The sequence below is a fragment of the Gopherus evgoodei genome, chromosome 9 (assembly GCF_007399415.2).
Source record: "Gopherus evgoodei ecotype Sinaloan lineage chromosome 9, rGopEvg1_v1.p, whole genome shotgun sequence".
NCBI lineage: Eukaryota > Metazoa > Chordata > Testudines > Testudinidae > Gopherus > Gopherus evgoodei.
Genome location: NC_044330.1, coordinates 105,452,968 through 105,468,037, shown reverse-complemented (window position 1 = coordinate 105,468,037; position 15,070 = coordinate 105,452,968). Strand labels below are relative to the sequence as shown.

Here is a 15,070-nt window from a genome sequence, read left to right as displayed (position 1 = left end):
TGATTCCCATCCCTAGCAAAGCTGCTGCTTGCTGTGGGCCCAGCCCAACTCTGCATCATGGCCCCTATTCATTCGCTTTCGGCCCTTCCCTGGGCTCTGGGTGGGAGCCACACAGGACTTGCAGCTGGTTGCCAGACATGAGCCGGGCTCGGCAGCAGGCTCACAGTTCTGCCTCACGGGCAGCACAGGTCCCATGGTGGTGTCAGGAATAACAGGGAGGAGAATGGTAGGTTGTCTCTTTCACCTACCACAGGGGGCCAGTGTGGGTCAGGCCAAAGGTCTAACTAGCCCATTATCCCGCCTTTGGACAGGGGCCAGATGCTTCAAAGGCAATTAACAGAGCAACTAGTGAGTGATCCAGGCCTAGCTTCTGGCAGTGAAAGGTTTAGGGACACCCAGACCTTGGGGTTCCATCCTTGGGTAATAGCCATTGATAGACCCATCCTTCAGGAACTTTGTAATTCTTTTTTAAATGCATTTACAGTTTTTGCCTTCAAAAAGTGCCACAGGCTGACTGTGCATTGTATGACGAAACACTTCCTTTTTTGTTGTTTTAAACCATCTGCCTAGCAGTGTCATCAGGTGACGTGACGCCCTCCCACCCCAGGTTCCTGTTACGTGAAATGGTAAATAACGCTTCCTCATCCACACCATTCATGATGTCCTAGAGTGCTATCGTTCCCCTTAAGATGACCAGTCCCAGCCATTTTAATCTCGCCTCAGAAGTAAGCTGTTCCATACCCCAACCATGGCTGGTGCCATTTTTCTAATCTATCAGATGGGGGGGGGGGCAGACCTGTACACAACATTCATGGTGTGGGCGGCCCATGGATTAATATAGTCCCATGCTATTTACTGGCTTCTCAGCTTGTCCGGTCTTAAGAGTGATGCCCAAAACTGCCCTATTGTTCACATGTCCATGACGGCTGTGAAGAACCGTTTCTCCAGGGAGCGCCAGCAGGTGTTCTCGGTGAGGGATGTGGTAATGCCAGCGCCCTGGGGCCTCCAGGGAGCAGGGTTACACTAGTGTGTGGGGACACATTAAAGCATTGCGTGACGGGGGCAGCACACTGTTGGCGGGGAGAAGCTGTTCCTGGGTGGCTAAACATCATGTTCTGGTTGCACACATCCGAGGTGTCAGTGTCCTCTTGCCAGCTTCTTTGTTGTAGGTGAATCACAGGTGCAACCCAGCAACCTGAAAGCCTTATCACAACAGTTTTTATTAGGAATTGCCCTGGTTTGTTGAGGGATTGTGGCAGAGGGGCCTGCTTTGCTGTGTGTCAGTGGCCCCTTAGCCTGGCCCCTGGCTATCCATGAGGGGAGGGCAGCTAGTAACTGAGGGCTGCAGCAAGAGCTGGCAGGGAGCGAGGGCAAAGCCCTTGGCCTCCAGGGCTATATCGGACATGCACTTAGACCCCCGCGGCTGGCCCAGGCCAGCTGGCACAGGCTCATGCCAAGGGGCAGACATTTGGGCTGGAGCTCAGGCCCCTGCGGGCAGGGGGGGGTGAGGTTGGGGGGGGGCTGGCATTTGGGTTGCAGCTTATTTAACCAGCCCCTTACCCTACGCCCCACAAGGCTGAGTCAGCTGGTACGGGGCCACGGGGTTGCCAGGTGTCTAGTTTTGCGACTGCAACACCCAATCGAAAAGGGATGCTGGTGGTGCCCGGCACCACTGCCACCCGGCCTGGTAAACGTCCAGTTGATGGCGTAGCAGGGCTGGAAGACTCCCTGTGGCTCCTGGGAAGCAACCAGCATGTCCCGCTGGCTCCTAGGCAAGGGGGGGGGGTGGCCACGGGGCTCCTTGCGCTGCCCCCCACCCCCACCCCGAGTCCCAGCTCCACAGAGCTCATTAGCCAGGACCCACAGACAATGGGCGCTGCAGCAGTGGTGCCTGCACGGAAAGCCCCCTGGCCACCCCTCTGCTAGGAGCTGGAGCGATGTGCTGCTGCTGCCCTGGAGCCGCCTGAGCTGAGCACCATCCAGAGCCTGCACCCTGAAACCTGTTCCATACTCCCAGCACACCAACCCCCTCAGCCCCCTCCCCCCCTACAAGCTCCCTCCTGCACCCCAACCCCCCCTCCTTCCTGCCTCCACTCCCACAACCAGTGCCCCAACACTCTGCCCCAGATCAGTGAAAACGAGCGAGTGAGCGGGGGAGGGGGGGAACAGCGGTCTCGGGGCCTCAGGGGAGGGGTGGTGCGGGGGCGCGGGGGGGGGGGGGGCAGCGCAGTGGTGGTCAGTTTTCTTCAATAAGCAAATTGGCAACCCAACTGGCCAGCCAGAGGTGCCGGTCTGCAGTGGAGCCATCGCGCAGCTGGGCCCAGTGCAGGGCCGACAGGTGTGCACCCTCCATGGAGCAGGTGGCAGCTGGGGGGAGGAGTGCTCACAGCTCCTTAAGCTTGATGGGTGAGGAAGGAGCTCACACCCTTCCCCCCGCCCCACACCTTCCACCCAGGAGTGGGTGCGGGCAGGTAGGTGAGGCGCCCGCCTGTTGGAGGCAGCCCGCAGCTGGGCCCCATTGGGGGGGGGGGAACACACCCGATGGTCTGAACTGCACCAGTCATGTCAATGGGGGGGGGTGTTCCTCCACCGCCGCCCGGGGCCATGTGCCCGTACAGTGTCTGTGCCACACACCAAGTTTGCCCTGATCAGCCCCGGCTCCACACAGGCGGCAGTACACAGCTAATCACAACACTCGCTTCATGCCCAGTGGGGCCAGGATTTGGTTCGTGGCGATAGTTTTCTCTCTCGCTCACAGCGCCACACGACATTCGTTTCCCTCTAACCCATCAGATTATGCGGGGTAGGGGGACTGTGGTGGTTGTTTTTTTTAAGCTAAATGAACAATTGATTCAACTACATTTTTGATAACTTGCTTAATACCAAAAAAAGAGACAGTTTGGTAACAAATGAAACAGTCAGCGATGTTGCCAAAGTATCACAAATACATTTATTGGGTAGGGGGGGGACGTGTGGCAAATTTGACTATTCCCACCCACTCCCCCCAACACCCCCCCCCCCGCTCCTCCATTTTCATGCACAGCAGAGCCAGCCCTGAGTGGTAGCAGCACAAAGGGGTGTATGGCTGCACTCGGCGGGCGCGACTGTCACGCACAGGCGTTCTGCAGGGGATTGCAGGGCTGCCGGTAAAGCCATTTCTGCCAGTGGGGCCCTACTGCGCTGCTAAGCAGGTGGCAATGGAACAAATGTCCGTTTTTGCCAAAAACATTGGGCTGTCCGGGGCTAAAACTGGCCATATGCAATTGCTAGGCTGGGGGGGGGTCCCCAAAACTTTTTCAGTCACCACCCCCTCCCATCCTCTCCACTCCCACCACCAGGAGCAGCCCATTCCCTTGTGGGAGCTGACCTGGGCCACACTCCACAGTTTGGGGAACCGCTTCCCTAGGCTGTAGTATGAGCCACCCAGGGAGCCCCCGGCAGCTGTGGGGAGCCCCAGGCCTTCCACTTGCCCTGGGAGTGGCGGGGGGCCAGAGAGCAGCCCCGCTCAGGGCAGGTGGAGGGTCCAGGGCTCCCTATAGGAGCTGGGTTCCTGGGCAGCTCTTACCATGGCCCAGCTTCTGGCCAGTCGGGGGGGGGGAGCATGGCCTTGGGGGACAGGGAGGAGCAGGGGGCAGGGCCCCACAGGAGGGAGGATGGGGGAGGCAAATGTTCTCTGTACCCAGGACCCCAATAAATCTTAACCCGCTTCTGCCTGACAATCAAAATACTCAGAGCACCTCAGGCCCTGAAGGAGCCGCTCTGTCGGGGGGTCAACCTCAGGACCCTTGAGGCTAAGGAGCTGCCACTTTGTTCCCTTGGGGTGGGATGGGTGTGTGTGTGTGGGGGGGGGAGTCCCTTTAAAAATCCAACCAAGAGTTTTGCTGTTTCACGCAGTGAGACAGCTGAGCCAGTGATGGTGGGGGGTTGGGGGGAGGGGGGGAGCAAATGGCAGCTGGCAGGGGGACAGAAACCGGCCTGGCCACTCTGTGGAGGAGGTGCAGGATTGTGATGAGTGTCTTGGGATCTCCAGGTTTAACCCGCCCCTGCTGTGTGTCCGGTGGGTGACCATTGGTGGAGCAATGAGAAGGAAGCTAAACACCTGGGGATTCCTACATCTGCTGGGGTGTAGGCGCCCCTGGGCCAGGGGTGCTTCTGCTGTGCCTAAAAAAAAGCAGTGTGTGTCTAGAGACGGGTCATTTGTTTTAGTGTCCAGCCTCCAAAACTACAGAACGAAGACGAGGGCTTGAAAAATACAGGGTGGGCAGCATCCTGCTAACCCCAGTTGTCTTGACTGTTCACTTGATGTTTGCGTCTTTCCCCAGCAGGAGTGTGCCCAGCAAAGCCATTCTAGCACGTAGCCCGGCGGTCTGGTTTGCCTGCTCCTTGCCAGGCAAGTGTGTGACCATCAGAGAACCGCCAGGGCACTCTCCAGCCTCCCCTTACAGTCGCGGCCTGCAGGACTGGGCAGAGAGCGCGACAACCTCTCACAGCGCTCTGCCTGGGGCTCTTGGACGTCTTTTTCTTTTTTCTTACAAAGGTTTTGCTGGGTTTAGATGTTTAAAAACTAAAATACCAGGTTCAGAACAGGAATTGCCACTTTCCTGGCCCTGTGGTTGGTAAATACATAAGCTGATCAGAAAACATCAATATCTGAAATTTTTCCACACCAAAAAATATGTTCCTTTTTTTTGGCCTTCCCTAGTAACCACAGTGTCTTACTTTACAACTTGGGAGTGCCACTGGGAGCCTGTCCAGCTGCACAGCACTCACCCGTTACAGGTTATTCCAGGTGAGCGCCGTGTTTGGGCATCGGCTGGTCCATTCTCTACTGACGAGGGGGACAGTTCAGCCAGCCAGAAGTGTTCTCACACCCCACCTCAGTGATTCTGCCCAGGTCTCTTGAATTGAGGGGTCGAGAAGCCTGTGTCTCTGGGAGCTCAGCGTGTGTCTCCTCCCAGGTTTGGGCCCACACCGGGCAGTGCTTGTGTGGCCACATGTTGTCCCTTAGCGGAAGGAAGGAGAGAGGTGGACGTGAGTGGCAAAGACATGGTCAGTTGTAATGGGAAGTACCTTCCCACCACACTGCAGACGGGGGCAGCCTGCAGGGCAGCCACCAAAAACGATTTACAAACAGACGTACAAAATCTGTGTCTCGGCAGCGTCTTTGGCTGAAGATGCTTTGGCTGGGGAAGAGGCGGCATTCGCTCCCTACACAAGTCTGGATGCCGGTGGCCAACACACTGGGCTGCAACTCCAACATACTCGAGCCAACCTGTCTAGAGGCTTGGGCGAGGCTCTCTGCTGCACCATCCCTGGTTAGAAGAGAGGCGCTCCTCGCCAGCGTTAATTATGTGACAGCGTCAAAAGACAAGCGGTTGGTGTCACAGAGGGGGTTCCATTGTGATCAGGAGCTGGGGCACATGGAGCTGCCATAACAAACATTCTGTTAACCAAGGCCGGCTCTGGCTTTTTTGCCACCCCAAGCAAAAAAACACCTGCGGGCCGGCCGGAGCAGTTGGAGGGGGGACAAACAAACCTGCGAGCCGGCCGGGGGTGAAATCTGTGGGGCAGACAGAGCGTGGGTGCAGGAGGACTCCCGGGAGAGAGAGAAGGGGGGCGGCCAGGGCTACCTTCAGTGGGAAGCTCACAGCACAGCCTTCCAGGAGGGCTCCGCACCGCTCCGGTCGGCAGGCAGGGAAGGACGTGGGCTGCCCTGCCGCGCTTGCTACAAATCTGGCACCGCTCCCAGCAGGGCGCTCTCCTCCTCTGCACCGCTGCCCGCTATAGGACAGCTGGAGCAGCGAACCAAAAAGAAAAAAACCAGCAGGGGCAGCTCAAAGCAGCAAAGCCTTCCGGGAGGGACGCTGCCCCTTGGAATCTACCGCCCCAAGCACCAGCTTGCTCGGCTGGTGCCTGGAGCCAGCCCTGCAATTAACGCACTCCCCAGTCTTCCCAAACAGGCTCCCAGTGGAATTCGGGCCAGCTTGGCGTCTCGCTCTCTCTCCCTTAGAAACAGACATTTCAGCAGCTTTCATTTACTCTATTCCCCTCACGGAGGAGCATGGAGGTGACATTTCTGTGGGCGTGCTGTCGGACAGTGGTTCTCCACCTTCCATGCATCGGGACCCTTCTTCCCCAGTAGCCATGAGCTGACTGGCGCTTGCTTGCCATTTCGCAGTTTGGGTGAGCCCAGTGGACGTGACTAGCTGACTCCTGCTCGTTGAGAACCTCGATGTAGGAGATTTTGCTGGGGTGCCCACTGTTGGCTACTTTTTTCTTGCCTGTTGCCTAGATCTTTATGTCCTAGAGCTCCCCCGTTGTCCATTAACACAGTCTCTACAGCTGACTGTACTCACACAACACTAACCTGTCACAATGCTTAGCAAGGAGGAGGGAGCAGCACCACACAAAAATGACTTGCCTGTTCCTTCAGGCTGGCTTTGGAAATCTCTGCGCTCTCAAGCCGATTGGAGACGGTTACGTGAAATAACTGGACATGCCCATTGAAGTCCTTGCTTCTGCGCTGCTTGTTGCAAAGGACACCTCTTCATCCTCCTCCTCCAGCTGGAGGCTGCCTGAGGACAGACGCACCCGGGCCAGGGGCGATTTTCCTACCCGGCCATACAGAGAGTAGTAATCGGCATTGAGAAGATCCGGGTCTGAGTCGCTAGACTCGGTCCCGCTGGCCACGCTGCGTTCGGCCGGGCGTGGAGCTGCGGGGGGGTTGGACAGCCCTTGCTGGGCGAGCATGGACCGTAAGATACTCGCTTTTGTACTGCTCAGAGCAGGGCAAGGGCCCAGCGGCCTGAACTCCGACCCATATGGGAAATGGATGATTTTCATATCGGACTGGCTCCAGGATCTTCTGGGCAGTTGCTCTTGATTGCTGTAGTCAAAAGCCCCAGCCAGGGCTCTGCTCTCCTCTTCCAAGTGCCTGCTGACACAGCAAGTCCTAGGCAAGGCCTCGGGCTGCAGCTCCTTCATCCGTGCCGGGCCTGGCCATCTCTTGGGAGGTTTCATTGACATGGGGCCAAGGCCACTCAGCCCCCTCCCTGCTTCCTCGGAGGTGGCTGGCGTGAGGCGTGGTCCCGGGGGCGGCCTGTCCACGTAGAAGAACACTTGTGGAGATGTCGTCTCCAGCGGCTGGCTGGCGGAAGGGACATAGGGTACATCTGTGTAGCTCAGCTGCCTGGAGGTGACCTCCCGCATGTTGCCAACCGAGGTGCTTTTACTGTTTCCAGTGAGCGCGTGCCTGGGCTGGAAGGAGGTCAGCGGGCGGCGCTGCCCGAAGCCGTCGGCCGGCTCCCACTCCAGCTCCAGCTCCAGCTCGGCATAGGCCAACGGGAAGGCCGAGCTGCTTTTGGAATGGGGCAGGAGCCTAGGGTCAGCTTCAGGCTTGGAGCGCTCCAGCTCCGCTGCGAACGTCACCTCCACGGAGGAATTCCGCCTCCTGCTGTCCAGCATGGGATCCGACGCATGGACTCCGTTTGTGTTCCGGTAACAGGCTCTGCTGCCGTAGGCCAGGCGCAGGTCTTCAACCTAGGGAGACAGCAGGGCCTGTTAGGGTAGGGGAAGGCCCTGGAAAGGGGAGGAGGGGTCTCTCTCTCTCTCCTATTCATTTTTATTGCTTTCTAATCATTGCTTCCCCAAGAGCAACCAGATGAATAAATACCGCTCCGTAGCCCGTCGGGTCCCTCTTCCCTCAAGCACCCAAACCAGCAAACAGGCGAAAGCCACATCTGCCTCACCCCAGCTCTCCGGGGAGGCTCCAGAGGTGAGCCAAGGCCAGTTACAAACAGCGAAGACCAGGTGGTTCCCCCCCACCCCACTTGAGGCGCCCTGAGGGCACCTGTCAGCAATGGGTGAGGCTTTCACACTCACGCACCTGCCTTGCGGCCAGATTCTGCTCTCAGCACAGGCAGGGCAGAGGTCAGTGAAAGCTCAGCCTGAGCCATGTGGCTCCAGTCAGACCTTGGCAGGGTGTGGCCGTGAGGCTGGCGAGGCATGAGGTGAAGTCCCACTGGCTTGGCTACCTCAGTGGTACCACTTCACTTCCCCTGCCGCCAGGAGCCACTAGGAGAACCCTTACCCGGGGTGGGATGGGGGATGAACACCCCCTGGTGTAGTGGGAAACACGGGAATGTGGGTCTCCGGAGTGGTGGTGTCCTATGCACACGTGCCCCATTACAGTGCAGCACGAACCACCGTGCAAGGGGCAGATAACGTACCCAGTGCTTCCCATGCACACTTTGCGGTGTGGTACGCAAGCGCTGGCCCCACTCTGGGGTTCGCTCCTTCGCCGTTCACATCCCAGCTCACAGAGCACTGGACACATGCTCCCCCGGTCAGTGCTGCACCATGCCCCCCAAATACCCGGGGAATGGCCCAGCCTGGGATCCCGCCCCACCGCTTTCTCTCCAGCCCAGCAAAAGCTGCGGTAGAATGATTACCCAGGCCTGGGGGCCAGTGACTTTTCCCATCAGGGACACTGAGGAGAGCGCAGTACCTGTTTGGACACGTCTGTGAGGAGGTCTGGGGAAGAGCGGCACTGCCTTTCATGGTACTGAGCCGGGTAGTGTTTCCTGCAAAGCCAAGACACACAGGTCACTTTCCCATTGCAAATAGCCCATGAAATGCTACAAAGCCATCTCCTCCCCTGCCGATACCTCTCAAACGGCGTGCTCGTCCCCTTCCCCTTGCGCCCGTGCTCCAGCAGCTGCCGTTGGGTTCTGCCGCTGGCAAGGACAGAAAAACACTTGTGAAAAACCAATTCTAATGGCGCTGCCCGTACAGCATGGGACTGTAACCAGCACAGAGGCCAGGGCTAGCTCATGCCTTGCACTACAGGCCTGGACAAAGGAGTTTGAGGTTCAGGCTGGCCTGGCCCTGCTCTGCTGGGCAAGATGCAGAGGGTGGGGGTACAAGGGTAATGGAGGAAGCCGGACAAGACCTGTGACTTGGAGGAGACTCTCGGGGATAGAGCCCTGGCATATGGCTCAGTTCAAATGATTGGCTCTGAGGCTACAAATCACTGTGTAGACGTTAGGCTCAGGCTGGAGCCAGAGCTCTGGGATCCTTCACAGTCACAGGGGCTCAGAGCATGAGCCAGAGTGAGTATCTACAAAGCAATCATTGCACTAAAGCCCCCCGTGCCACTTCAGCTGACCTGGGCCAGCCACGGGGGTTTTTAATCCCTGGGGAGACACAGCCTTTGTCCCACTGCTGCCCGCCCAGGGCTACGTGCTCATCAGGCTGTGCCTAAGGCACGCTAGAGCTACATTTCCTTCTCCCACTTTGCACCACAACGCTAATGCTGGCAAAGAGACATTTGTTTTCTTTATGGTATTACCGGGGCTAGTGCGAGCAATTTACCTATAGCGGAAACTTGACCCTTTGCTGCACAGGAGGGCTTTGGGTTTGGATTTTGGTTCTTCGGAGAGTCGAAAAAAAGCATGATACTCCACACACGTCTTCCAAAACGCTTTGCACGCATCTCTGCTTGCCATGGTAAACTCTAAGGTGTCCCTGCACAAAGCCTGGATGGGAACCGGACATGTGAAACACATCCCAAAGGGTCAATCCCTGTTGCAAAGTCATAGTGAAAATACGAGCACTTTTTCACACACGGAGACATGCACCTTTGTGCAGAGTGATGCAGGACTGGCCTGTGAACCCTGCCACCCCAGGCCTCTTAATGGACTTAGAGCTGAAACTGGGTGTGGGTCTCATTGGGGCAGGGTGAGGGGCCCTGGTCTGATGTATATGGGCCACTAGCTGCGGGTTTACCCCTAGCAGTGCCTGGGGCAGCTGAATGTCTAACTAGGCTGTCGGCTGGAAATACTCGGGGACCACAAAGATGTTCTCCATATACACCTTGTGGAGGCCTAGCCGGTCTGTGCCCTTTGGGCTTCACATGCATTTCACCAGCGGGAGGAGACACTTCTCAGGACAAATAAGAGAGAAGTGCAGTGAGAGACCACACCCCAACAGTGACACAGCCCAAGGGGGCACATTTTATTTGAAGTACATGAACTTTGGGGCAGGGACAGGAAGGGACAGGAGGCCATGGCCGCACCTCTTTTAAAAGGGAGAAGGGGTGGCATGGGTGCAGGGCCATGTTCGGGTGCCAGTGACACCACACACAGGCATACTGTTAAGAAAGTTTTGCCTCCCCTGCCAACCTTGGCAAAGCCCTGCTAACTATTCCTCGCTTGATACAAACATGTGATCTTCAACCCTGGCAGCTGGCAGTAACGTGGTACTTACAGAGATATTTGCATGTAGTTTGATTAGAAAATGTTTTCTCTTAAAACTCAGTTTCCGAATTTTGGCCCAGTTGAATGTGTTAATCTTTGTGTTCCCCTGCAATGACAACACATTGGTCATGGTCAAATCATTACCGGCCAGGGCCTTGAGCTGGCAAAATGCACTCAGCTTCTATTGACTCCCATGAGTGTAGATGGTGCTACAAGGATTTGGCCTCAAACCCTGCTCACTTTACAGTCCCACTAATTTACCAACATCGGTTTACCCTGCCTCCAAGGTGATGTGTCAGACAAGCAGATTTGGACCCACCCAGGAAGTATAAGCCTACAGGGCCTGATCCTGTGTTAATGGAAGTTAATCGCAAAGCTCCAAGGGCCTGAGCCAAAGCCCCCTGGGGTCACTGGAAAGACTGCCATTAATTTCAATGGGCTCTGGCCTAGACCCCGGTCAATTTCAGTGGGCCAGGATCAGGCCCTTAATGAGGCAGGGGTGCTCCGTCCTCTGTCTGTTGGGCACAGCGCAGTCATTATGTACATCATTCAGCCATTCACCTAACTAAAATGTACTTGTACTGCTCTGGCATGCATTCTCTCAGGGCAGCAAGCTTTAAAAAGAACCCTCAACACAACTGGTGATTGTCACCTTTCTAACACCAAGCACTGTGGTCTTACATAGAAAACAACTGGGCTTTAAAGGAGCCATTTGTGTGTGTGTTTAGCTCGCTGACTAAACAGCCAGAGCATCACTTGCCTTAGAACATGCTACACAGGCTGCTAGATATTAACAATGGGCCAGTAATTATGATTTTCTTCCACCACAAGTGGCTTTGCAGGTTGACATTAGTCTAGGCAAGGCTGCCCCACTTCATACAGGAAAAGCAGAGGTATGTAGTTACACTGCTCATATGTCATGATTATAGCGCTAGGTAATTGCATAGCCATTCCACGGCTATTTTTGCTTGAAGATTATATGGGAAACGTAGTGCTGCCCTGGAACGTGAGCGTCTTACTTCTTAAACACACTAGTTTACAAGGGGCAAACAACACAGATTCTCAAAGCGGGCACCTCCCACATCAGTGGGAAGCCATGTCTGGAGCTGTAGGATGGGATTTGTCACTGCTGGCTAGAGTTCAGGGGCTTGCCCGGCTTGAACAAACGTCAAGGGGAATGTTTCAAAAGGCTTTGGATGTTTTCAGAATGAAAAATTCCAGTTCTTTGGTTCAAAACAACTTTTTGTCTAGAAATTTAAGCTAATTTGGCTGAAAAGGGTTAAAGGGGGAAAAAAGATTAAAATTTAAACAAAACATTTCAACTGACCAGAAACAAAAAAAATAGATTTTTGGTTTGTTTGTGACTATTTTTGAGATTTTTTTGACTTTTCAGGATAGGAAACAATTTCCAACTCTCAAAATTGTTGGTCCTAGGACAGGAAAACCATCTGCCCCCAGCTCTTAGCAGGCTGGGTAGCGATGAAGATAGTGAAGTGCTTGGATTTCAGACAGGGGCCTACAAAAACAAATGTTTACTTCCCTTATCTACTCACTACAGCACCTATCTCCAGAGTGTGTCCCATCCCTAGGGTGATTTCTTGGTGCAAGAGGACGTCAGGTAGGCTCTGGTACAGCTAAAAGGCCTTTGATGAGAATGGAAGGAAAAGCTTTTCCAGAAGGGTCCCATTGCATCGTACGGTAGGAATTTAAAAGGGAAATGTTATTACCCGTAAAACCAGCACTCCCATGTGCGTGACAGCCAGATTGATCTGCGTCCCTTCCCCATCACTTGCAGGGTGGGGTCTAATCCCATACGTTTCTAACTTCCTGGCTATGTCCAACAGGTGAACGTCCGACTCAGCTGGCGTCTTCCCACTAGGCAAGGAAGAGGGTTATAAGTCTAATGACATTAGAATAAATAGCCTATCTAAAGTCCTCTGACAGCACCCCCACACACTGTATAAACCAGTCTCTGCTATAGGTATTTAACATCCGTGCTGTGAAAGGAGCAGATACATTCTGAGCTGAGTGTGACACAAGTGCAGATGAAATGCTCACACATGCTTCTGATGATAACGCATGATCTTATCATCTAAATATTCCTGGTTGGGTAAATACTGGTGGCTCTCCAGGTGCTTCTTATCTGTTTCTTCGTAAAAGTCCCCCAGCTCAGCTGTATGGAAAGAAAGGAAGAGTGGCATTTAGCAATGCCTATTGAGGAGACGATAGCAGGCAAACTGAATGAGTAATCAGACCAGTGACTTCGTTGATCACTGCAAGAACATAGACATGGTGTGGGGGGATGGAAAGAGCCCAGACAGAGAAAGCCAACTCCCAGCTCTTCCTAAATGTGATGCTTCTGCTGTTCTCTCAGTGGTCTGAGCATTGGCTTACTAAACCCAGGGTTGTGAGCTCAGTCCTTGAGGGGGCCACTTAGGGATCTGGGGCAAAAATCTGTCTGGGAATTGGTCTTACTAGATGATCTCCTGAGGTCCCTGCCAACCCTGAGTCTATGAACGTCTAGGACCTGGTCCTGTCTCACTGATGTCAGTACGAGTTTTGCTGTTAGTTTTGATGGGAACAGTGACACATGGTTCTGACAACAGGGCTCTTCCTGCCACAGGGGCTTTGATGGGCATGGAAGGGACCCCACACCTTAACAGGGGCACTCAGCCCCGCAGCAGACGAGGGCCTAGCTAAGCCAGACTAAAGGCCTCATCCTTCCAACCTCACTTGTGTCAGTAAGGATTGCTCACATGACTAAGGGTCAAGAGGTCAGGCTCTAACTGGAGATCCAGATGCCTTCACTCAACCTTTCCATTTTGGACCATGGTGGCCCTTGGCCCAGTGGCTGGGAGGCCATGCAGGCTCCATAAAGTGACTGAAGGCGAAGGGAACAAGGCATCCCTGGCTGGACCACGGTGTGTGAAACTCTGAGAGCTGGTCACCCAAGGGACACTAAATAGCCTGGGCCATCTTGCTAGTCAAAGACCATTTCCACTGTGGTAACACCCTCCCTGCTGTTCTGAGGTGTACAGATGTTTCTGATCGAAAAGCTCAGGGAACAAAGCCGGGCAAATACACATTAACTTGACTCATTTCATGCCAGTTCAGCAATTTGGCCCTCCTTCGCAAGCGCTTGGGCTTGGGCTTCTACACACGTGCTCAAGCCCCCTTGCTTTGCTGGACTGGCACCTTTGGGTTTGGTCTCGCTCCCATCACAGCCAGGGAAAGATTCCTAGGGCCTTCAGTGGAAGCTGACTCCCCCCTGACCTGCAACCCTCTCTCCCGAGAGCAGTCCCTCATGCCCGCTGCTTGGCCTGCTCTCCTGCCGTCAGGCCGGCACCGAAGCATGCTGGGCTGATTTCACTCAAACCTCTGGCTGCAAAAGCCAGATGATGGGATATTATAGTGAGTCTATTGCAGTCAAGTTCAGCTCTGCACAAGGACCGGACAAACAGGCAGCGTTTGTCACACATCCACTGCTTTGCCCTGCCATCCAGTGCAATGCAGAGGGGTTGGTTTGTAAGCTAAGCCATGCTTTGGAAGTGAATAGTTAGATGAGGGCTTTTGGAACAATACACCGTTTTTCAGGGCCAGTTGTGATCACTTAGGTTGACCTCCTGCATAACGCAGGCCAGAGAATGTCATCCTGGGCTGCCCGTGTGGTCGAACCAGAGCGGCTCTACAGCACGCTTGTCTGTCCTTACACTGCAAGAGGTGCGACACCAGCAAAGCGGCGCTGTTCTCACTGCAGGGGAGCCTCCCGCCTGCCAGGTCCCTCTTGATTTGAAGGGTAAAGAGATACCTGCAAAGGAAGAGAGAACAGTTTCCTGACAGAGAGCAAACGTTCCTGCTCCCAGCTCAGACTAGTTAGTAAGAAACACAGCCAGACCATCTCCTGCGGTGGGGACTTTGCTAGACGGGGACCCTCCAGGAGTCCGTTAGGCTTTGCACCGGTGAAAGGCTCAACCCTGCAAGGAGCTGAGATCCTTCACCTGCCACCTCTGCTCAAGGGGCAGTGCCGGGTCAGGGCGGATGGTGATCAATCACCTGGCTATACGCAGATGGAAGGCAGTACATGCGGACCCGGAGGGAGACAATGTGGACCCCGGCACACCATGTTCACTGGGCCCCTCCCCCACCCATTTCATGCCAGTTACAGACATTTTTGAGGCCCCAGTCCAACTGGCCCCATTTGCCCTGCCTGACCCAGAGCCCAGGGCTGTCAATGGGAGTGTTTCCACTGAGACCGATGGGCTCTGGCTCAGACCTTGTGCGTGCTCAGTGTCCCAGGAGAAGGGCTCCTTTCACTCCTGGAGCACAGAGATGGGACAGGTGGTACACATGGGGCTCCGAGCCATGCTGGTTCACAACCACGTGGGAACGCAGGGCTTTCCAGAGGGGCTCCACTAGAGAACGGGTCATGGGGTGTGTTAGGCAGCTCGAGCGACTAGATAAGAAAAGAGAAAGGGATTTTCACTCTTTGTATGTCTCTCTGCTGAGCTCAGAACTTAGCCGTAACAGCATCAGAGTTATGTAACAATGAAACTGGCTTGTGTGTCTTAGCTGTAAAATCCTTGGTCCGTGCAAACAAGTAAAACCCAAGCCCACAAAAAACAGACCAGACAGAAGAATAAACACCTGCTATAAGATAAAAATTACTGGCTGGAGCCAGTGGGGGTGACAACAAAAAGCAGGAGGACAGATGTAGACAGCTAGGCAAAAGAGTATTAGTTTAGGGGATTAATGCATGTGAATGGTTTACTGAGGGGGTCAGACTAGAAAGGTACGCAGATGGGCAAACTGAGTCT

At 54.8% G+C, this 15,070-nt stretch overlaps 1 protein-coding gene across 2 annotated transcripts in view; it reads right to left on the bottom strand.

Annotated features, from left to right (window-relative positions):
• Positions 1-3,601: 3,601 nt before the first annotated feature.
• FRMD7 (FERM domain containing 7) overlaps positions 3,602-15,070 on the bottom strand; it is a 30,639-nt gene continuing 19,170 nt past the window's right edge. The window contains exons 5-13 of one of the 2 annotated variants that reach the window (XR_004002083.1): positions 13,967-14,064; positions 12,315-12,429; positions 11,984-12,131; positions 10,267-10,362; positions 9,373-9,536; positions 8,667-8,735; positions 8,507-8,582; positions 5,141-7,539; positions 3,602-5,003 (exon numbers count right to left, since the gene is read on the bottom strand). Coding sequence is in view for 1 of the 2 variants with exons in the window: in XM_030576224.1 (XP_030432084.1) it covers positions 6,478-7,539; positions 8,507-8,582; positions 8,667-8,735; positions 9,373-9,536; positions 10,267-10,362; positions 11,984-12,131; positions 12,315-12,429; positions 13,967-14,064 (1,828 nt within the window). In the remaining variant the exon portion in view is untranslated. Of the gene's footprint in view, positions 7,540-8,506; positions 8,583-8,666; positions 8,736-9,372; positions 9,537-10,266; positions 10,363-11,983; positions 12,132-12,314; positions 12,430-13,966; positions 14,065-15,070 lie in introns of both variants that reach the window. The other variant, XM_030576224.1, reaches the window with a different exon arrangement.